This window comes from Trachymyrmex cornetzi, unplaced genomic scaffold, assembly GCF_001594075.2.
Source record: "Trachymyrmex cornetzi isolate Tcor2-1 unplaced genomic scaffold, Tcor1.1 scaffold61, whole genome shotgun sequence".
Lineage (NCBI taxonomy): Eukaryota > Metazoa > Arthropoda > Insecta > Hymenoptera > Formicidae > Trachymyrmex > Trachymyrmex cornetzi.
This window is the reverse complement of record NW_017299926.1, coordinates 3,142,792-3,167,388: the sequence shown is the minus strand read 5'-3', so window position 1 is coordinate 3,167,388 and position 24,597 is coordinate 3,142,792. Positions and strand designations below refer to the sequence as shown.

The window sequence follows — 24,597 nt, the reverse complement described above, 5'->3', positions numbered from 1 at the left end:
AAATTTCCAATATATCTGTATACTTAAAGGAATTTATAAAAAATTTATATCTTTCTTTTTTCAAATGAATGAAGATTCGTAAGTAAAAGGGCTAAAATATCTTGCACTCGGATTTTACTTAGGAAAATGAGGAAGGAACAAGAAAATACTTTTGTTTTCTTGCGTTTTCGTATTTTTATTAAAATACTTACACGCTTAACTTACACGTATACTACACAAGTATGTAGTTAAATTAAATAGACTTAGCTCTCTACACGTTACTCGCGCAAGTCGAGCTTCCGCGCTTCGATCTCGCTGCTGGAAGGACGCCGGCACACACGCTCGGCGCCCTTTTTATAAGCACGCGTCGCGACAGACGATCGATTTGCCGCCGGCGACGCAGAATTTCCCAGAAGGGGACATCTCTTTTCACTACCGATATCACGTTGGTATTTTTGCTTTTAACCCTCCGACACATATAATTTGTCGCGACATCTTGATAAAATATCTCCCAGCAATAAAATATCTTCTCTAAATGAAGGCCTGGAGAGAATATTGATCATTCGTTATGTGTAAAACTTGGTGATCAATTCACTATTCTACTATTGCGCCGTAATTTAGCTGATATTTTAGGTCAATTCATTTATTAATTTATCTTTCGTAACGTAAAATGAGATTTTTTTTGTTTATGATTTGATGTGTAATTAAAAGATTTTGTGTATTTCTATGTACGAAAAGCAATCTGAGAAAATATGAAGACATAATTGTAGTTTTGGGCATTGATGAACATGACGACTTTTGGAAATTCGATATATTTGTTAATACGATATATCTCTATCAATAAATAAAAAATATGCAAAAAGTGCGACAGCACTTTTCTGTCCGGTAAAGTTCAATTGAATTATTCCATTTTCAGTTTTTTACTTGGTTCTTCGAAACTTTCAGATCTATTTAAAATCAATATATAAGACATAAAGATTATCATTTGCAAACATATTGATATAGAAAATGTTGCTAAATTATTCAATATCTTTTACTGTGTTTTTCGACAATAATAGATACTCAATAAACAATTCCCGAAACTTCTGCTTGCCATTTACAGTTTATCTTTTAACGATCGGACAGAAAAGTGCTAAGAATAATCCCACAACCGAATTACCGAATTTCCCTCATCTCATCATAGCATCATCCATCTTGGGCCTCGTCATTACACATCGACCCCTATAACAAATCTCTGTCATGTGAGACACTTTCGTTGTGGTCGAGGTTTTTAGGACCTTGCCCAGCATCGTAGAGTTCGTCCTAAATATGTTACCCATTTGTCTACTCGATGTTTTCGTGGTCGTCGTGGAAGGTTCTGTTATTAAGGTCTCCTCGGACAGTATCACCGTGTTCGTGGTCGTGTCTGGAATCAACGTGGTTGTTTCGAAATTAATAGCGCTCTCCTTCGTCGTCGTTTCTTGTATTTCCTTAGGTTTTATCCCATTCTCTTCAACCTCAACACGTTGCGTCGCATAAATATCTTGCGGAGAGTTAGTCGTGGCGGCTTTTCGATCGATCTCTTTACTTTCTCTCACACTCGCCGCGTGGGCCAAATCAGTACTATTCGTGTTATAATTATCTGTCTCACTTTTAGCTTCGATTACTTTCGCGATCTCCTCATTCTCCTCGGCATTTTTCATACTGTCGAAGATAGCCTTCACGTAATCGGAGAGTGTTCTCACAGTGCTCTCGCCCTCGTTTCGCGTAACAATGCCTGGGATAGGCGTCGTGGTATATGAATTCATGGTAGTTTGTGACCTATCGAAATCCGACGGGTATCTTACTTCGCTCCACTCGGTTTTATGATTCTTCGGGTGGGCCTCGTTATCTTCGATGTTTTCTTGCCTCTTTAACGTCATTATATGTTCCTTCTCTTTACTGATGGCACTCAATTTTTTATCTTCCTTTGGAAAGCCAGCCAGTTTCGTTGTGCTATCCTCGTTTTTCTTCGAGATTCCTATTCCATCGGGATAATTTGATGGTAGGTTATACCTTTGATTAAATATTTCGACGTTTTCCAAATTATTTTCGCTTTTGTCTTCCTGAGAATTCTTGTATTTTTTTGGCTTAACTTCTTTTTGCACTTCAGTTATCGCTTCGTAGGACTCGTCTTTTGATTCGTTTAAATTTTCAGTTACCGTTGTAACGCGTTCTTCATCAATATTCGCTATCAGCGTCGTATCGATCGGTGTGTAATTCTCTTTCAAGGTTGTAACTTGACCATCATCAGAAAAAACGTATGGTGTCGTCATTGGTGTCGATATCGTCCAATCGGGTATTTCGGTAGTAATCGAAGTGATACGAGTCGGAATGGAGACTTCATCATTCTTCAACATCTCTTCCAAAAAATCCTGGAGAAGCGATTTCTTGGTCGTTTCTGCGGTTGTCGTGCTACTTGTGGTAACGGTCGTCGCAATCGGCTGGTCGGTGGTGAACCGCGAGTCGTGAATCGGATTGTACTTGTATTGATCTTGAACCAGACTGTTCACCGCAGAATTGTAATGCTGAGATTCGGCGGTGACGAAATCGTCCACGAGAGGTCTTATTCGCACGCGAACTTTTCTTTTCCGGGTCTGAAAAATAAATTTTTTATTTATTCTACATTGTCTCCTGCAGAATAGAATATCGCTGCAGAATAGAATATCACAAAAAAGGCTCTCAGTCTTCAAATAACTTAAAGAACTCCGTACTAATTATTTGGATATTGGATCCTGATAAAATGAATTAGTTTTCAAATATATAATGTAGTTTGTAATGTGTGGTGAAGAAGAGATGTCATAGATAAAAGGCTCAATAACGTTTTGAACTATGGTATATTAAAAGTGCTTTGTGAGCACAAGTTTTACACCTTGATACATCATAGCTCTAAAACTATCCATTATTGAGCCTTGTATTTATAACATTTTTTGTTCACCATATTATAAGTTGAAAATTAATTCAATTTACCGGGTTTCAATTTTCCATATAATTAGTGCGAGACTATAATTAGTCCTTTTAATGCTACATTCGAATTCAGTATTGTTTACATGTTATTTGTTTGACAACGTTAATTATTTATTTTGCAAAAATAATTAAATTGTTCTATACTTTTATTTTAAAATATTTTAGAACATTTTACCTTTCTACCGGTAGGAGAATCAGATATTATCACTCTCGCGTTGTCATCCATCTGTTTCGTAAAGTTTTCATTTTGATCACTCCAATCTTGCATCGATTCTGGCAACGTTTCCTTATCGCTTTGAGGTTGATCCTGAAGTACTGTTGTCGCTAAATTTGTCACTGTCGTCGTAGCGTTCAATTTCTCCGTGTGATCCTGCGCGTTCGTTTTCCATCCGAAACCATCCATCATTGTGTCTATATTATCAGCATCGTTTAGATGTTTCTGATAGTCCGAGGAAACGACCATCGTTACCGATGACACCTCTGGTCCAGCCGTAATAATCTCAGGCACGTTTTTATTCTCCTGATCGTTATCGGTTCTGCTTCGGCCTCTTTTCGATTCATCAGCCACGCGATTCGAGGCGAAACTCGGCTGGAACGATGTCTTCGACAGCTTCGTGGACCACTGACTTTCGGCGCCGTAAATGTCACCGGTGGACTGCGCGTTCACATCCGGGCGATTTGAGTGGCTATATTTCTTCGGTGAAATACTAGCCAGCTGGGTCTGATCGTATTCTTCACGTTGCGATACTTGTTCCGGCAGATTACCGAAGTTTAGAACAAATTCTTGAGACGGATACTAGAAACACATACACATTACATTTAAGCAAGCTAAAGGAGCGAGATCACTGAAAAAAGAAGTGTTTAATTTTAAGATATTAAAATGTTTTATTCTTGACTCCATTTTTTAAACACTTAAAGATGTTTTAGTTTTAAACATTTCTTTTTACAGTGATATATCTCGTAGAAAAATATTGGTAACAATAATTTAGCCAAATATATATAGCAATAGCTTAACACGTTTTCATAATTTTTCCTTTATTTTAAAAGTGATGCAACTCAAAAAACGTAATTTTCGAATTATTACTATTACTAAATTAATTTCATAAAAAAATCATCAAAAAGTATAATTTTTAATCATTACTACTAAAAGAAGTATAATTTTTAGAAGAAGTCGTCTAAAATCATCATAAGTTAAAAAGGGTTGTAAAACGAAAACGATATTTCATCATATTATGTTAAGAATATATTCTTTTTGCCGATATTATTAGTCAATAATTTTTTGTCAAGTTGAAAAATAATTTTTTTCCTTTTTTAGGAAACTATTTTTCTAGTGTCACATTTGAAGTAAGGAAACGATATTCTAAATTACAAATGAGAAAAGAGTTTCTTCCTTTCTTTTCGTAACATCTTTATTATATCTAGTATTTATTCTTCCACAACGCGATCCCGAAAGAATTTACTTACGTTTTCGCTGTTTTCCTCGTAAAATTGTGTCGGTCTATTTTGATTTGGCACGAATTGCTGCGAGACGTCGAAATTGTCTTCGTAGAGAGGCTGCTGTCCGCTCGCTGTCACCGGCAGCTGTTGTGACGTTATTCGGGGGTAGTTTTCGTCTAGCGGTAATTCGTTGTTTGCCTCGAGGCCGGATTCCGTGGTTGTCGTAATACGTTTCTTCCCCGGCCGGCGAATTCTTCCTCGTGGTCTCGTCGATTTTGTCTCATCCGATCTTATTTTCGATTTTGTAGTGTATACAGCATCGTCTGGTATCGTCGTTGCAACAGGTACAGTTTCCGTCGAAGTGCTCGTTGTTGTCGCGAATATTTTCGTGGTTGGACGACGATTTGAGGTTTGGTATTTTGGGCGATTTTTTAAAACGTGTGACGGGCTCGACTCCACCGCTGTCTCGTCATTGGAAAGGAAGTGCTGTATCTATGGCACGTTTTATTTTTGTGTTTATTTTTCAAGCTTTTTAGAAAATTGATTTTAAACATTTTCTGCGTTATACAATACGTTGAAGGGATGATTGATGGAGGAGCATTACACGAAAATTTCATTTTTAAATTTCTTGTGAAAAAGACTTTTTGAACAATATATTAAGAGAATTGAAAAATTTTAAATATCGAAGATTGATGGACTAGTAAAAACATACGTGTTTTTTTTTTAAAACTTCTAGTTCGGTCAAAAGTTATATTATTATAGCAATGCAAATATTTTTTAATTAATATAATTTCTTCTTAAAATACGAAAGTTCTTGGAAATACTATGTACAGAAAAAATCGTTGTACAAAGTTTTATTTATTTTTCAGTGTAAAATTGTTTTTTCTTTTTCTATTATTTTATGGAACGTACCTCGGACAAAGCGGGTCTATATGTAATGGGTGCTTGGAATCTGGTATCTACCGGATGCACTGGATGCACCGGTTGGAAGTTCGGTGGCCTTATGAATCCGTAATCGAGATCCTCCTCCACCGTTCGAGCTGTCGTGGTTGTCGTCGTTGGCGGTATAGTTGTGGCGATTAGTTTCTGCTGCTGAGTCGAGTGTATCTTTATGTACTCGTTACCCTCGGTTTGTACCTGCGACCCGTGACTTTGTGGACGCACGCGTGTCCTCGTCCTCGATCCATCGCGATGCCGATGACCGGTGCTACGACCGGAATCGTTGTTCACAGCACTGAAACGTACGTACTCGTCCTGAGAACCGCGGGGTCGTGTCTGAATCGCGGAGTCGTGATGAGTGCGACCGCCTCCTAGACGAGCTCGAACTCGTTGACGTATTATTACGGGAGCCGGAGTGGTTGTGCTAGTTGTGGTGATCTGGAACAGAAATAATCATAACGATATTTTTTTAACTTTGCACGTTAAAAAATCAAACCTCATACATAAAGAAAATAAAGTATAAATCTTATAGAGAGTATTTATGAATGTTTATATAAATGCACGTAGTATTTATATAAATGTTAAAAAAAATTTATTTATAATATATCAGTTATATATTCCAGTTAACGAAGTTTAAATTTGTATAGTAAAATTTTATTTTCTACGGAACATTACTGTAATATTTTATTATTTTTATATATTAAATCTTTAGTATAAAATCTTTAATTAAAATTATATGTAGAAATTATAATTAATTATAATTTATCGTATTGCTGGTGAAATTTCGTCACATAAAAATGTCATAAGAACATACAACTAAACGTTCGTATAACATTAAGATAATATTGTTTTGATTATACATACTTCCATAAACGACGTCTCTGTTGAGGGAATCTGTAATTCGTAATCCTCCTGTTTGCTTTGTTGAAGTGGAACAAAAATCGGTGATGCATTTGGATCAGTTTCTATTGCTGCACTCTCGAGCTTGCCGGCATTATAATCTGGTTGAGTTTGCGTCTCATAAATCGGAGAATATCGATGTTCCTCGCCAGGCGTTATTTGTGGGTCCACTGTCGTGGCCAGATTGTAGTTGGTCTCTTCCTGGTAACGCGGATATTCTTTGGGTCTCTGGGAAATCGTTTGGTCCGAATTTTCGTTTGCAATTTGATAATTGAATCCGTTCACCGGAGCCGTTTCGAGTCCCGACGACTGGAAGTTATCGTTCTGTTCGTACACTGCGTCTTGTTGCTGATAACGCGTTTCTTGAGGGCTGTTTTGCGGGTAATTTTGACTCCTGGAGTAATCATCGGACACTAAAGGCGTGCTGTGCTGGACTTCGCGCAACGGCGAATAATTCTCGGTCTGCATGGGAGCAGTTGGATAATTCTCCGGATAATTATTCATCCCTGACAAAGGAATTTCTTTCTGCTGGAAACCAGTAGCGGGTCCGCTCGGCGGCGAGTACATGTCGGGAGATACATTACTCTGCGAATCTCTTTGAGAATAGTTCTCGAAGTCAGCTGCTTGAACGTTGTGATTTTGAGCCTGGACAAGTTTAAGGAACAATATTTACACAAACAACAATGTACAATCCATATAGGGAGCTAACGTCATTTGTTGTCATTTTGACGTTAAAATTACATTTTATTATGAATAATATAGAGATAATAATAATTATAAAAATATAATTCCGAATCATAATTATTTATCATATAATTATAATCACAAATACCACAAACATTTTTTCTGTGTATCTGGAAATATGGAATTTTCACGTTTTCTTTCTTTCAAAATCTTGATATTCAAATATTATAAAGAATAAATAAGATTAAAAATTTAATCGTACCGCGGACTGGGAATTCGCTCTATCTCGACTTCTGAACTTTTGCGTTCTAGATGTTGGTCTTCTGTGTTCTGTGTTTGCATTATATTTCTGCGTGGTCTCCGGCGTTTTCGACTTTGTTGGTTCATAAGAGGAATCGTGGTAATCTTCCGTTGTGGTCGTAAATCTAGACTTGGATCGATTATACGTTGGTCTTCGGGTTGGTCTTTCCGTTCTATTACCAGGTGCCTGAGTCGTTCTAGCTCTTGTAGGTACAATTCTGCCTCTATACATGATCAGATATAATTCTAATATATTAACGTTCCGCTGACAGTCACGATTGAAAAATGTTTACGCTCTACTTAAACTTAAATCATCAATTTCGATAAAATGGTATAAGAGTTTTATGTGGAAAAATTATGTTATTCTAACACGATATAAATTACGACACGTATGTATTTAAAAATCAATAAGAAAACCTTGAAGAACATTACAGAAACTTGAATTATATATATTATTAAACATGAACTATATATTAAATTGTGACTAATATGAATATCTATTTCAAAAATCTAAAAATTTAAAACAAAAGATATTTTATATAATAAAATTATATTAAAAAATTATGTTACACATAAAATATTATAAATAAAATTACACTCACCTTCCTCGTGGCCTATAAGTTGTGGAACTTATACGAGTAGTCGTTGTTGGCGTCGTAGTCGTGGTCGTTGTCGGTGGTGGTGTCGAAGCAATAGGAAGATTCCTCTCTTGCTTGTCTAACAAAGAATTTACCAAACCCGGCAAATGCGGAGAGATTGGTGGTAATTCGGCTGGTAAATTGTATTGTGTTGGTCCTACTGGCCCTCTGACGTCATTGGCATCGTACGATTCACCTAGATTGGACTGGGAATGATATTGCTCAGCGATGTATTTCTGAGGTTCTCTTTGCTGTTGGCTCAGCTCTTGATTGATGAGCGCTAATTGGGCCGCCAGATCCTGCTCTTTTGTGGAGGGATCGTGTGAACTTACTGACCTGTCCTGGAAATTTGGTGTACTAGAATAGATTACTTCCTGTCTATAGCTGGGTGTCGTATCGACTTTTGGAGGCTGAGTAGTAAGTTTGGTAGATTCTTGTTCATAATAATGCTTCGGCTTTGTTTTCGCGGTTGATTGTTCGTCATAGTATGCCGTGCTGACAGGAGACGGCTTATTGTCGTAATATTGTCTGAATCTGAACTTTGAACTTGAAGACGGTGGTGAATAAGCGGATTCGTATTTAGGACTGCTGGATTCCGGGGAAAAATTTTGAGTGGTCGAGGAATCATAGGATGCGGTGGTAGCGATGGTTCCACTTTGATCAACGTCACTGTAAGAGTTCGGTTGGATTAACGGCGTCGGGTTGGGATTCTGTTCGTCCGTCGGAGTGTTCGATTCCGAGGATGTTTCCGATAAGTTGTTGATAACGACAGAACCAATGTGCGGCGCTGGGAAAGGTATTTTAGAATAACCTGGGGGTGGTTCGAAGCTTAGCGGAGCGACGAAGAAAGGCAGTTTGTCGACTTTACGTTCTACCCTGTTGTGATCGATCGATGACAAGTAGGGAAGATCGAACTTTGCATAACCATAAGGAGGGTCCAGGTTTGACGGGCCCACGAATACCTGCGGGCTATTAGAACTAATGTTCTCCAAAACGGCAATGGTTTTCGCATCTTTTAAAATCTTTAAGACGTCAGTAACCTTGACGGTATCTAATCTAGATGCGGAACTGCCCATGTAAACGGAGAGGGGTGGCTGATTAGGCGATGGTGTGGTAGTGGTCTCGCGGTGATTCGACTGTTCCTGATATTGATTGACTCGTGGACGTTGCCTACCGCGAATCTTTTTGATCCTGGTGCCATCCGTAAGATGCTGGCGACGTGGCTGTTCACGAATTAAGGCTTGAGACTGAGTGTTTTGGAAACTTGGACTGGTGACCCGTAATTGCTCCTCCTGTTGACTTTCCAGAATTCTCTGCTGTTCCAACTCTAGCTTCTGTTTCTCCTCGCGTTGTCTGGCTTCCTCTTCGCGGCGTTTCTCCTCCTTGATGCGAAGTTCAGAAAGCCGTCGTCGTTCGAGCTCTTCCTGCCTCTGTTTTTCTCTAGCATCACGAATTCGATCCAATTCTCGTTGCCTCGCCATTTCCTCCAACCTTTCCAATTCCTTTCGTTTCTTGTCGGCCTCTTTTTGTCGTAATAATTCTTGCTCTCTTTGAAGGGCCTCTTGTTGCAATCGTGTTTTCCGTTCGAGCGCTTTCTGCTCCTCGTTCAATCTAGTGAACTCTTTTGCGCGTTCCTCCTTTAGGAACTGCGCTGTTTCTTGGTGTTCCTTCTGGATTTGCTGCAATACTTGCCGCGCGAAGACTTCTTGATCGGGCGAAAGAGAGGTTTGATCGATATTTGCTTGGTTCTCTCGTTCAGAATGCTGTTGGCGAACAGGATATTGCTTCCTTCCGCGGCCCTTTTTTGATTGACCTCTTTGCGCCAATGTTTCCGCCGGGACATATACTAGTTGAATCTACAAGATGTTACATTTACTGCTATTAAAATGTATGTATCTTCAATTCTGGTTTATCGAGCTTTTATTTTTTATAAAAATGAATGCTATTTCTAACATAAAACTATTGAATTTAATAAATCAAAGATCTCTCTAATGATATCTTTTTCTTGAAATACTTACGAAATATTTGTTTAACATATATCTTACAGTATGGTTGGTAAAAATATTGACGCAATTAAATTTTGTTTTTGTTGCATTATCAAATATTAATTGTATATTGAATTATGTTGTTATTACATATATGTATTATTGTTACAGATAATAATTATTAAAATTATCTATAATAAAGATTATAAGTAAATAAAATTATAAGTGATAAAATTTTGAGATAAAAATCAAACTTTGTTACTTATTTCTTTATAAAATTTAATATTTGCTTACATCAGTCATTACCGTAAGTTCCGCTTTTGTGTTTAAGAAATCAGATCAATTTATGATTTTACTTGTGCGTTAGTTCCGGTTTCGCTTGGTTGATATATGAATCTTGAATATTCTTTACATGCTCTGATTCTGTTTAATCTAACAATACCATCGTAGAGATAAGAATTGCTCAATGTTTGTTAATTTGTCGGAAAGAAAGCTACGTGAGAATTTTATTGTACGAACCTCCTCTTCCTCATCGCCCACGCTTCCAATCAGAGAAGGTTGCGGTAATCCTTGCCCTTTCAAACGTTTTCCGTCTGGTCTGTGACTTCCCGGTTTTGTTACATAAGTTTGCGGTCCTACTTGCGCGTTCTCTACATTTTCGTAATTTTGACCGTGCTGCAGTGTAACTTGACTCTGAACGGGCAAGTTTGACAGTTCTTGATTCTGATAGGCTAGTCCCGGTCTTTGGAAGTTCTGGGGAGGATGTACTGGCGGAAGTGCCTCCGAAGCTGGTTGCGGGGGTACCAGAGCTTCCGACTCTAATTCAGGTGCCGATGGCAAATTACCTAATGAACTTGGCGGTAGTTTCTCATCTTCGGCGTTACTATAATCGCCGGACGGAAACGGTTGAGTCTGTAAATAAATGTAAGATCAGTTGAGGGAAATAAAGGAGGCCAGTTTAATTACAAACTTTTTTGATTACATAATTTTTTAATCCTTGTTAAACTTAATATATTATAATATCTGTATCATATATATTTAAACGATACATTTAAATATGTGTTTTTTGCATAAAAACTTTTTACTAAATTTATTTTTTTCAATATAAATATGACTTCAATCTTTTAAAAGAATATATTAATTTATAAAGGAAGCTGTACAGAAAAAACAAATTTTTCAATGTTTATTTGATGAAATTTTTTATAAAAAAAATAAATTTAAAAGTATCTTGCATTCTCTCTACACTGAAGTTAATCTTACTTGAAGAAGTTGTTGCTGAGCTTTGAGTTGTTGTTGCAACAGAAGGAGCTTTTGAATACTCTCTTGCGTTTTCTGCAGCTGAATCAGCTGTTCCTGGTATTGCTGTTGAAGGGCGGGCGGTAACGAGATTGTTTGGATTGGATTCGGTAAATGCGTGCTGCTAGACAGAAGTCCGCTTTCAGCGTTGTTTCGCTGCAATTGAGCGGATGCAGTCCCTGGATTAGCCAGGGGAATCCATTCGCTGTTAGATATTTGTCGTGACCATCGTTCAGCCGCGCATCCATCGAATCCACCTAACAACGTTAGGACGATGAATACCGCGGTCGATGTGAAGCACCTCCGAACAATCTAAAACCGACGATATCGATTAATTGATCACGGAGTAATTAACTTTGGCGACGATACGTACACATACACACATATACGCTACATTGACAGCGTAAAATTGCTTCGATTGACTTTGCACAGTGAATATGGGTCAACATCGATGTTGATTCGTTTTGGCGTAATTTTTAAAATAAAGCATATCCGTGTGCGCATATTGTAAGTAGTGTAAACTTCAGTTTCGTATTACCGAATAAATTGCGTACTATACACGACGTATATAAAGTTATAAATAAAAATCTATTTGAAATTCAGCAAAAAGTCAATTGTTTAAATCAAATTTAACAGTCAAAAGTATGAAAGTTAATTAAATAATTAAAATACAAAATGATTATCTACATATTGAATGATAAATAAATTGATTAATAAAAGACATATTTTATTATATAATACAGAAATAGAATCGAATTATTTCATGTATTAAGAAACAGGATATAAAGTACATTAGAGGGTAAAAAAAAACATCGTAACGCTTCGTGCAAAAGGTAACAAGAAATCAACCGCAATTTCACTGCTATCGTATTGAGAATAAGTAATCGAGATCATGGACCGATGAATTGGCCACGACTTGATAGTTTTAATGGAACCTGCGGTTTCATAATGCGTCAAAGCTGCGACAAAGCTGCGATAAACAAGCGTACGCACGTACACAATACTATTAATTACTTCCGATATGAATCCCGATATTATTTCTTGTCAAACGTTTCATAAATAACTTTCTATATTATAAAATCTTTAAATGAATTATTTCCTCATTGAGGGAAAGTTATATTGTTCTACGAGTAGAGAAGAGATATCTGACAGAAGAATAAAATTATCGAAATATATTGCAAATACATTCAATAGAATAGTAATTGTGACATCGTTCATTATTGAATGATCTTTATTTTATAATATAAATACAGAGAGAATTTCTATTATTATTCTTAATTTCTTATTCAATTAAATAATATTTAATGAAAAAGAGATTGCTTTTCCTTTAATTATTAGGCAATTATATAAATTTTAATTGATAATAATAAGAATAGATAGTTATTGAATTCCATTTATTTCCTTTGTTTAATTAATTATATAAATTGAATAAAAATGTTATATATGTTTCCTGCATTGTACATAGTTGATATTTAAATGTAATTAGACGATAAAAATGTATTTCCTTATATATATATATATATTTTTAAATAATATTCAAATGAAAATATTAAATTTTATATCTATATATTTACACGTAATTAAATTAAATTTTTATTTTTTTATAAAATGGGAAAATTTTATACTATATTTCTATTTCTGTGATGTTTGCGATTGGTTCGTTCCGAGCACATTGCAAGTGTCATCGATCGATCGTTCATCACGACCAGAGATGCGAATGACACGTATTATTGCATCGGAATAACTCATTGGTTGTTCCGATATCTGCTTTCGATACAGTTTTCCGTTTCGTTTCCACTTCATTTATCGCACGCGGAATTGCACACTCATGTATTAATACTCTATTTTGTGATATTTCTATACCATGAGTGGTTAAACGAAGGAATAAAATGTCAGCGATCACGTAATATCCGATCGTAATTTTTACATGATATTTAGTTTTTACTTGATTTTTATTTAAACAAATACGTAACATTTAGAGATTTTAAAGCAAAATCATAGCTCCAATAATAGTGCGCTGAGCATGAATCATTTCACATGTAAAGACAACTTTCACTAAAACTAGCTACCGCTTTTATCTATTTATATATTCGTACAATATATATCTGTTTATTCTAATATATCGAAAAAAGTTGCTACTTATTTTTAAAAAGTTAGGTAATAATAATTTAAATCTTGTTAATAATTATTATAAGCCTATTAAGACAAAAGAGGTTAATTTGCTTCAGTCGAATGTATACGGTGTTAATTAAGATCCTAGGAATACTATAATTATAAATAGAGTTTTAGATTGGTTTAATAACGCGATTAATTTGCAAGTATTTGAAGTGTAGGGTGACAAGGTACTCCAAGTGAATGTAGTCGACCTTCTAGTTGTGGACACAGAAAGTGTAGGCATACGTACTGTCTTAATCTATTTTATATCCGTAAGCAAATTGACGGGAGCGTAACCATTCACACACATAAATTAAACAAAAAGGATAATTATTTTTTTATGAATTAATTTTTTACGATTTCTCGGTATATGGTTCTAATAAAATAATAAATTACTTTAAAGATATTAATAAATGATAATTAATTTTTTAATAAATTATTTTAATAAACTATAAAGTAAATAATAAATATAATTAAGAGAGAAACATTTAAAAGAAAACAGATCTTATTAGTTATTTGTTTAAAATTGAATTTATTACATTTTCACGGTTATAGTCTAGATCTGACATATAGAATCAGAAAGCGATTATTAATGTTAAATTGTTTGCCATTAATAATTTTAGGTAATGACTACAAACAAAAATGCCATTAAAATTATTATATTGTTCTATTAATCACATGATGATTAATTATCATGATTATTATGCGACGATTACCGTCGTTAAAATCCGTAGATATTATCATCGCATGTCGTCTGCTAATCGAGGAAACTTTTGGAGTGCGACCAGAGCTAACGAACTGTGAATCGCATCAAGTAGCATACAGCAATTTCTAACAAATGACTCGGTTGTGATTATCTAGTCTTACTAGATCGTAAGTTGCCAGACAAAAATGATGATTGATGGATTGCACAAGTAACTATGCGAGAAATAAGGATATGTAGTAATAAAAATTGAGTAAATCTATTTGTAGTGATGACTATATGAATTGTGATTTTACGCATTTAATCATAATATATGCAGTCATCGATAATTCCAGAAAAATATTTCGAGTGGTTTGGAACGTGTTGAAGATTGCTATCGTACTTCTCGACATTATCGCTAACATACTTCTCGATATAATCGGTGCAATTAAAGTTTGCACAATGATATCATCAGTATGATGATGATATCATCGTTGGAGTGAATGCTAATGTAAGGAACGCTAAGAATTCGTTAATTCCTGAACTGCATAATGATTTTTGAATACGAATTGGTCAGGTCTTCGTGCTACTGACATGATTTTGATTACGCGCCGCGAGCGTATCTATGTAATTTTCATTACGGAATATCGCGTGTCGGACACGCCGTGCGATTTTTCTGCTTTCTTCGCGATTTTTTCCGAGCGCATTCCGACCGGTCGTTTTAGAAACGAATTCATCGAGTGTAAAATAACGGCGCGATCTACCGGAAGGGCCTCATGGAAAAAAAGAAATCGAACCCGAACATATGAGACGTTTGCTTTGCATATACTTACGCACGGCGTCATAAATGCCTGTCAGCCATCAGAATTTGCAGGAGTATCGAGGCATATTCAAGACGCGCGTTCCTTTCTAAATTGTGCATTATGACTAATGATTATTTGAAAAATGGTACTGTAAATTTAAAATTTAAAATTTAATTTTTAAACTAGTCCTGAACTAAACGTATAATTTATAAGTAAAATTTAATAATATATAAATATTTTATAAATAACGTAATTATTACGGGATTACATGGGAAAAAAAACATATAAGGATATATATTTTTGTAAACTACTGGCAAAATTAAATTGACCAATAATTAATTATTTTGATAAATATATTAATTAATTAATTAATATGAGAAAATAAGAAAGAATTGCAGAATGTATCTAATCGCCATTTTATTCTTGTAAGAAAAATAATACTACGTTATTTATAAATTATATATAATATTTAGTTTATGTTACTTATAAATGTGAATTAAATTTTATAGATTAAATTTAGATAAAAATGATTAAAATTAGATAAGTTTTTAGTTTAAATTTAATTCAATTTTTAATGTTTTACCAATTAAATTTAGCTCAAATTTAAATTTACCTTACCATTTTTCAAATAACCATTAGTCACAATGCACGAATACTTGGAAAGGAACGTGCGTTTTGAATTTCATGCCTCGATACTCCTGTAAATTCAGATGGCTAGGTATTTATGATGTCGTGTGTACATAGCAATAGAATTCCGGAGAATTCGTTCGTCGTTTTGGCAAAAGCATCGGCAATGAAAAATTCACTTTCAAGAAGAACTGAGAGTAATGTAGAAACACTTTTTAAATATAATATATCGAAAAAGGTCATGTTGAAGTCAATCGACTAACTGTAAAATAAACACAACATCGTAAATAACATTATAAATTTTTGAAGTTTTATTTCAATACTTATTCTTCATTTTATTTCCTTTTATTCGGAAAAAAGAGTTTTATTAAAGTATCTAAAAATTTTTCAGATCTGTGTGTACGTAGCTAAATTTTTTTATATTGAAAAGCGTACGAATATCTTTTAGTAATTTGATATTTCCTTCTCCTTCTCTAATAGCATATTTTATCGGAGATACATCCTGGGGATGTCCTCAGAACAATCAAAGCGTTTACGGACATCCTAAGAACGTCCTCTGGAAGTCTATACTATTAGGAATAGTTTGAATTCCCGAAGGGAACGCGATAATCGCATTTGATTTAGTCAACTACGTAAACTAGGCAGTCGTCGGAAAAAGTATATCTTAAAAAGTGCTAGTTCAAGAATTTTCCATATTTTCAATTACATTTGAAAGTATGTTATCCTGTGATAGCGGTGTGTGTGTGTGTCGTTGCAATTCCGTTTTCAATCCTAGTCGATAGCTTCCCACGCGCACCTAGTGGCTGTGGGTGTGACTGAAGCTATCCGTGGCCGTCAAAAGAAATGACTTTCTCTCGGTTAATGGAGGTGCACGTAAAGCATGATGCGATATTCCCCGTTCTTGCTGAGCTTCGCTCGTAAGATCGCGTAGCCAATGCCGTCGGTAATGTGTGCAATTATCAGTCGTTCATGTTCGCTACATGCCGGATCAGAACGGTGTTAAAAAGGAGGTCGAGCACCTTTCTCTCAACGCGCGAGGAAGCTAGCCCGGGTCCTCAGATAAAGGCGCGGTCTTGGTTCAACATGGTCACGCTTTTAAGTTTGAATGACACCGTAAGACAAAAAGACATGATGAGACAATTACATTAACTTTTCAACTCTTTAAATTTTTAAACGTTCAATAAAAGACATTCTTAGAAATACATAATACAAAATCATTGTTTGATGTAAAATTGCTAATATTGTATCTTCTAAACATTCGATATCAGCATTTAATGTCAACACTTGTCAACAGTTGTCAGTAATGTCAACACTTAGAAGATGTATAGGTATATATATATATATACTTATAAACATACAAAGATACGTATAAATATCTTATTGAAAGATAAATAATGTTTTTTTATTTTTTTGCTGAATCTTAGCCCTGTATACTGAAGTATTAAATCAAAAAATAAATCAACGATGTCTGAGAGAGAAAAAGAATCTAGAAACACTGATGGTCTCTTCATTTATACAAATGTTTCAATGTATTATTTCATCTAAAATCCCTGAAAGTTTTAGGAAGGATATATGGCGACGCGTGCGCGAATATGCGTAATCCTGTCGAATGTGCCGTCTGAAAAAATGGCATATTCGCAGCCTTCAGAATTTCACGCTCTACTTGTATGTTTGTACTATTCTATTCACAGTTGCTTGCGAACTTTCGTTTCTCAGATTTTTCGAGAGGGTGTCTGTCGCATCTAAGAGGAAAGTACTAGCGAACAATATAAGTTTCGATCGAGTTTCTTGTAAATAGGCTTTACACGAGAAGAAGGTAACAGAAGTATCGCGGTGTACTGCGCGATATCTTGCAGTTATGGCTTATTGGAAAACATATTTTGTTACAATATTATGGATTGTACATAAGTATGTTACATCTGTGTACTTAATTGCTACGTAAAAAAAAATTGAAGTAATAAATTAATTGCGAACGCATAATTTATAATAAAATGTAGCTTAATTTGATAAATACATTTTTTAGTCATAAATTAATTTTTATATAAAAAGTCTTATAATTAAAATTTCATTTACATTATTTATTTGCCGAATGAAAAGATTTATCGCGGTTGAATGATTGTACTTATTGAAGATCAAATTAAATTCTTATATAGAAAAAATTGATTATAGACTTACTGATCGATATTTTTATTTTCTGTTTCCATTTTTTGAAATTTTATCGAAGTGCTCTTACAAATAAATCGATGCTTGTGTCTCAAGTAAATTAGTCTTGGAAAAAGATTATACAGGGTATTTCTTAAATAACGCCCATTAATCATATAATCCTATTCCTAATACAAAATTAAAATCGAAAAGTCCTCTACCATTTTGCAATTTTCGCAATATGTTTTTTTAGTTACCCCCTAAGCAAAATGTCTATAATCGACATATAAGACAACTTTTAAGATACCTCTCTCTTTAAGAGTTCTTTAAGAAACATTTTCAAAATGTTTCACAAAGAACATTGAACAGTATCTTAAAATTGTCTTAGGAACCGATTTTATCCATTTATTCGCAACCTTTACAAATTAATATCTCGTTGACTATTGCAAAAATTGCAAAATGATAGAGGACTTTTCGATTCAGTTTTTTATTAGAAATAGCACTATATGATTAATGGGTGTTATTTAAGAAACACCCTTGTATATAAATTATTTAAAAAGATAATGTTTATTACAAATATACCTTTCTCTAGAAATTTGTCGTATATCTTGGTATCGTCCAATCTCATTATAATTTCGACGAGCTATTGTTCTTTCTCCATATAACAACTGCAGCCTATTTATCTGATGAATATCCACATGCAACATGCAGGGCAACAATAAGCAAACGAGCGATTGTTTTCACTAGGAAAAATGATACAGTAGATATCCGTGTATTTGCAGATTCGTTTTCTATGGTTGAACAAACAATCGCACATTTCTGCAGTTTCAAAGATTTGTTGCTTATGGTAACAGATATAACTTTATCGTTCGAATGGCTTGTTTGACGTGAACGCAAACCAGTAAAATATCTCCCAGTGGGACTCTCTCGATCTCTACTTGATCAGCTCCTGTCACCGACACATCATCGACAGGTTTCACATCTCGGTCGAATGGCCGACGCCTTATCGGCGTGCCACTTATTGTCGCCGACTTTCTTCGCCGGTGTTCCACCTTTACTTTCGCCTTCGAACTTTTGGCTCCCACTCGAGTGTGTGCTGCACCGAGACCGATTCGGACGATGGTTCTCCGGCTATCGCGATAGATCGCTTACTCGTGCGACTTCCGACCATAAAAAGAAGCAAGTAACACCCAGCCGGAAATGAGGGAAACTTACGCGCGTGTAACGCTCGGCGAGAAAACAACGTTGTGCGATGTGAAATCTGTTTAGTTTTTCTCTAAAAGACAAGAATAATCCATTTAACTACACATTAGTATTATCCTGTATTTTTCTTCTATTCGAAAATCCTTCCGTTTCGTTCAAACAAGATTTAAAATTTTGATTTGAATGTCAATTAGTCTTATTAGCCTTGTCGCCAGTTCTTGAGACACATCGTGTGACCGCTGAGACAATGACATCGCATCGTCGCGAGGTCATTATCCTTGAATGGGATACACCTGAACGACAATGCGATTAGCATGGAGGACGATTACGGAATTAGTCGCACATGAGGCGCGATTGTACGCATTGTTCACACGACGTATGCAAGCTTTATGATCTATAGTTGTGGTAAGCATAGGGAAGTGTCGTGACATAACTAATTCTAACTTTCTCAAACGAGTTTTGTCAGCTTTCCTGTGCAGCATCTTATTTACTACTTATTAAAAGAAGACAAGATTATAACTATTTAAAGGATATACGTTTTTTAAAAATTCTGCTCTGAGATAATTAGCTTAATTTAGATAAAGCGACAGCGTTTTTCTTATTCCAGGAATCTAAATATCTTTTGCACTTGCTAAAACTTTTATCGCATAAGAATCGAGCTTTTGCATTTTTCTCAAAAGATATTCTTTCTGTCTTCGTGACAACACGAAACTTGCTCGCTAAATCAACAGCATGACGCATTGTAGTTTGTCGCGTCAAAATGTAATTATGAAGAGCAGTGAAAATAGCAAATTTTTTTCTAGTTTTATTTCGCTCACGAGAGCGGCACGCGATGGAAGTATTAAGAAACCGGAGGCGCGGGGATTTCTTTTCTTTACTCGGTTACGTGCCACTTAGTTCGGACTTTTGCTGCAAAGATTTCCGCCTACACTGACCTTTCAGAAGAACTATTTTGACGTCACACCCCATCCTGAAACTTCGAAAATACTTCCGTAGCTTTGCAAGATTTATAACTTAAATTTGGACACTATAGTAATACGAGTCCCACATTAGAGCATTTTTCTTTCTTTTACACGTCATTAAATGCTTATAAAACCTTAATATTGTCAACATTTCTCAGAGAATCATGACCCGTTTTTTCACTGTAGTTTAACTTTAATCTCAGTTCAACTTAATCTTCATTTTTTCTAATTTTTAGAAAAAGATAAAGAATTTTGTTGAACCAAGATTAAAATTAAACTTACATTAGTAGAAACTGGTAACATTACGCTAAAGACTTGATCTAAAGTTAAATTTGTTGAAATGTTTTTTGCGAAGCACGTTAAAAATATCATATTAATGAGATAATATGTAATAGCACTTTACATACATTTTGGTAAAAAAATTTTAATTAAAAATTGTTCTACGTGATTCACTTATTCTACAGCACTCGATCCGAAAATGAATTAGAATCTTTTCTCTCCTAATCTTCTCTCTCAGAATCGCATGTAAATATTTAATTAATTAATGAGCGCGTGTATGCATCCGTGTTATCATCAATTATAAGGATTAAGCATACGAATGTACTTGGTACGTTGAATAACGTCATGCACAATGAATCAGAGGCAAAACATGAAATTTCCCAATTTAGGAAGATAAATTTTGACCTAGTTACTTACAAATATAAGCTGTGTACTTTAACTCTATTCCAATTACAATACAAAACTAAAATTGTTAATTTTACGTTTGTTATATAGTTATTACAAAAGTGAGTTTAAAAAGTAATAAAGCTATATACTGTTTTTAAAATATAGTATCTCAGTTAATGCGTTTTATTTTTACAAAAGAAAAAAGTATTGATTTTATCGTTTTGTGTATAAAGACTTAAAGTACAGAATTATCGAAATATTCTTTTAAACATTTTTAAAAATGTATAAATTTTAAAATAGAATTCTTTCTAAATACGTAATTAATATTCTCGTATTAAAAAAGTAATATGAATAATATTATAATTCTTACAAAGGTAATTTCTGTCAAATTCTATTATTAGATTAGAACATATTTTTCCAAATCTTTCATACGTATATATTTTTGAAACCCTTTAAGTCTAAAAATATCAGATTATAAATAAATTAAATAATCCTAAAATAGAAGGGAAGTGTACAGAATGTATAATCCGATAATCAGATGGAACGTTTTTGTTCGTCTGTATATAGATTGAACAAATTTCACACTGCACGTGGTGCAAGTAGGCCGCAAACTATATAACTCGAGCATTAAATCACGCGATCGGAGATTGAACTCATATTCAGATTTCACTTGAATATCCTGTCGAAATGGCCCGGGCCGGGAGAAAGGAGATACCTCTAGCATGAAAAATCGAATAATAGACAAACGTCTCGGAATTATTCGCCGGCGGGAACGAAATGCGGGTCAGTGTGTGAACAGCTCTTCGCTCCTTATGTTGCAATTCAGGAGGTCACCGACCGTCTTTCTTTCTCTGTATCTTTCCTTATCGCCATTCTTCTCACCTTATTTTCCGACGAAGAAGAAATAGTTACGCACGAATTTTCTTCATTTACGCGCAACACCCGCTGGTTATACATAGTTAATTGAGTTATACAACTCTCTCTATATAACCATGCCATCTCAAACAAGATTTCGATACTCGCAGAACTTGCTTGACGGAAGAAAGGCGTCGACGATCGTTATCGATATGTACAAAATGACATTTCGCATAAGAACTCCTGCTACTTTCTCTTTCCATCTTTTTTTTCTTTTTGTAATAGATTCGGTGATCCTGAACGTGTTCACGTCAAACATATTATAGACGCCCGCCATTCAACTTCGACAGGCTTATTAAAATTTGATGCAGTTTATATTTTTCTGCCATATTGTACGTGACCACTTATTTGATTTCGTAGTATACCGTAAATCTTTAATAAGATCTACGTTTAAGCATGAAGACCTGAATACAGACTATATTCAGGGTAACCGTAACGCAAAAAAAAAAATAGTAAATTACATGCGCCTGATACGCTACGACCCAATTATAGCCGATTGAATGGAATATTAGTACTTATGTCTTCACATGCATAAAATTTTAATGAAGAGGATAGAGTAATATTATTGACATTATCTACACATTATCTATTGAAATTTTATTAGCTACGCCAATAAAGAGACGTTTATAGGTTTCGAATAATTAATATTTAATATCCGGTGGTATTCCTTAAGCTGGCTTAAGCTTAGGAGCTATAAATTATGTACTGTGAAATTTTACAGCATCGGCGTACAGAGCGTAAGTTAGAAAGCGTAGTAATGCGGGAGACGCATCGACACACTGGTCTATTTTACAATTATCTCGTTATTCGAGATAAAAGAATGCAGTCGCAGATGTTTTGCATATTTCGGATTGTATTCATATATCGAAAGGGAGACCGCATATATTTGAAATATTACGCATGAAATATACATCGTTATTTTACAAGAGCGCAATTACAGTTCTGAGAAATCTAGAAATAAAACATGTTTTATTACTTCTGTTTCAGCATTTTCTTTAAAAAATAAATTAATTTATTAACAAATTGATGGAATCACACGGGTTTAAAAAGAGATTGCTTTAGTATTACATTTTTGTAAATATTTAAGTGTTTAAATAAGACACAGAGTAAACATTTTAAGTCATATGCGCACTGTACACGAAATGTGAAAAGATTATTTACTCTAATGAATAAGATCAGAGTAATCAGAGTAAGGTATTTTCACAGTTACACGTTTTATTCTCTAAAGAGGTCGAACATTAACGTTACTTTCTATTGTTAATTATGCACATGTTCTGTTAATGGAAGTCTATAAATTTAGCAAACTATCCATGCAGATTTACACAAATGGGATTTTCTTTGTGCCAATTTTTCGTATAAAATTATGTAGTGATTTCTCTCTCTCTCTCTCTCTCTCACTATTGTATGCGAATGTGATAAACATATTAATAATAAACTTTTATTCTTTAACATCATACGAAATGAAAGAAATGATTAACATATTTATCAGACATTGTACTTTCGAAATTTCTTGTAAAGCTGATTGTTTTTAATTTTCTGTTTGTTAAGTTAATTACCAAATTATTATCTACCAACATATAAAATTCTTTTATATGCACGTATAAAAATGAAAGATGTATTTCCTAAAATAACTTTCTAAACCTTATTAACAGTAGAAAGTAACATTCCTTCTCGATGTTTAACTTCCTTAATAATTTCCTTAAGAATGAAACGTTTAATTTTATACCAATTTAATATATATTTTCGGGGATTTTCTATTATTTTCTAACAACTCGAGTCATAAATTATTTATGCTAAAATTCACGCAGGTGTAGAATGGAGGATTTTTAACGCACTACCGTAATCCTATGAAATCCACGGACTCACCATTGTGCAGGGTGGCTGTATTTCCGCACTAGGTCACAGCACCACCCTCAACCTACTGTCGGTTCCTCTTTCTCCCTTTTTCCCTTTCTCTCGACACCTACGAACTTCACGCTACCGCTTTGTTTACTGATCGCGTATTCTGCACTCGTTCACATCGCATCACCGGCACACGTGCCCCCCTGCCGTATCCTGATTTTTTATCGTAATTGAAACCCGATTCTCCCGTCACTTCGATCCGTCTCCGTTTGTCCCGCAAGCTCGGAGCGAAATCGTCCACGTATACGTTGTTTCGTCGACACGATGGTACACTTGCGGTCTTAGGAACACGAGCAGTTTGAACGGGCTGTCCCAGAATGGACAGGCTATATAGATATCCCCTCCAGAAAATGACGGGGAACTCGCGACCAGAAACCCAAGTACCACCAACATGATCCAGGAGAAAGCCTCTCCTTCGATTGGTCCTATAGTGTTGGTGCACGCTGAATATTACTTTGAGGGATGAGTTTTAGTCTCAAGGACTCGTGCTCAGAATTATTATTCTTGCTGTATGTTAGAATTAATCCGAAAAAACCGAGGTCAAATAATTAAAATTACTTTTTTTTTTTAGCTTTGTCGGGAAGCAAGATTCTAATAAATGCTGTTATATTAATGAACGCTCTGTTATACTATAAAAATATATTGTAAGAAAAGTTTTTTATATTTTTTTTTATATATTGAAAATATTGACAAATGTTATTTTGCATATAACTAGATGAACAAATTATACAATGTGAAGATATATTTGTAGAAATTTATAGTAGTAATGTAGAGACATTTCCAAAAGCTGCATTGAGTATTATTTACAGATCTTCTTTTTGTATGAATGTATAAAAAAGATGAAAATCATCGTACGATTAGAATCAATTATTTTCCAATTGCATCCCATGATATTAACATGTAGTGCTCTGATTTCTTTTTGCAGCGATTTAATTGCGCGTCATGTTCCAAACTCGAACTGTGATGTTTTATGCATCGGGAACATTGAATGTCCACACATTGTAACGTATCGATTATAACGTACCGATTAAAAAATAATAGATGCTATAGGTGTGATAGATTTGATATTATCCTATCTGTATTTCATATTCATGTAGATAGTTAAAATGCAAGTATTTTCTTTGGTATATGTGATTAACATTCTTCATTATAATCATTTTACAAATTAATTAAATAAATAAGAATTTTATAATATATTTTTGAAATTTATAAAGTAAAATATAACACACAGATACAAAGTTTTAAAAAACGCTTCTTTCTTCGGATATATTACTTAGCCTCTGTGGGAGTAAAGAATAGGCGGATATTGACATAAAATCTCAAAGCCTTAGCCTTCTCCGGTGAGTGTTTGTACAAGAAAAGTCGACGTATAGTACGTGCATCAAACTTATCTTAGAC

General features: G+C 34.6%; 2 protein-coding genes across 2 annotated transcripts in view; both read right to left on the bottom strand.

The window, feature by feature from the left end:
* Positions 1 to 183: 183 nt before the first annotated feature.
* On the bottom strand, positions 184 to 23,483 carry LOC108766696 (uncharacterized). The gene is made up of 10 exons (XM_018516135.1): positions 23,164 to 23,483; positions 11,108 to 11,455; positions 10,367 to 10,759; positions 7,827 to 9,718; positions 7,187 to 7,448; positions 6,205 to 6,885; positions 5,314 to 5,778; positions 4,429 to 4,893; positions 3,140 to 3,760; positions 184 to 2,594 (listed from the first exon to the last, which is right to left on the bottom strand). Exons 1-10 carry the CDS (start codon positions 23,164 to 23,166, stop codon positions 1,149 to 1,151), a joined length of 6,576 nt encoding a protein of 2,191 aa, XP_018371637.1. The 5' UTR covers positions 23,167 to 23,483; the 3' UTR covers positions 184 to 1,148.
* The window catches only part of Mctp (multiple C2 domain and transmembrane region protein), a 40,269-nt gene continuing 38,341 nt past the window's right edge, over positions 22,670 to 24,597 (bottom strand). The window contains exon 10 of the transcript XR_001940384.1: positions 22,670 to 22,686. The gene's annotated coding sequence lies outside the window, so the exon portion shown is untranslated. The remainder of the gene's footprint in view (positions 22,687 to 24,597) is intronic.

Coding starts and splice junctions, on each gene's coding strand:
- LOC108766696 (XM_018516135.1), bottom strand. Junction 10,760..11,107: donor CTCAGCAACAACTTCTTCAA/GTAAGATTAACT, acceptor ATTTATTTACAG/ACTCAACCGTTTCCGTCCGG. Junction 3,761..4,428: donor ACGAGGAAAACAGCGAAAAC/GTAAGTAAATTC, acceptor ATGTGTTTCTAG/TATCCGTCTCAAGAATTTGT.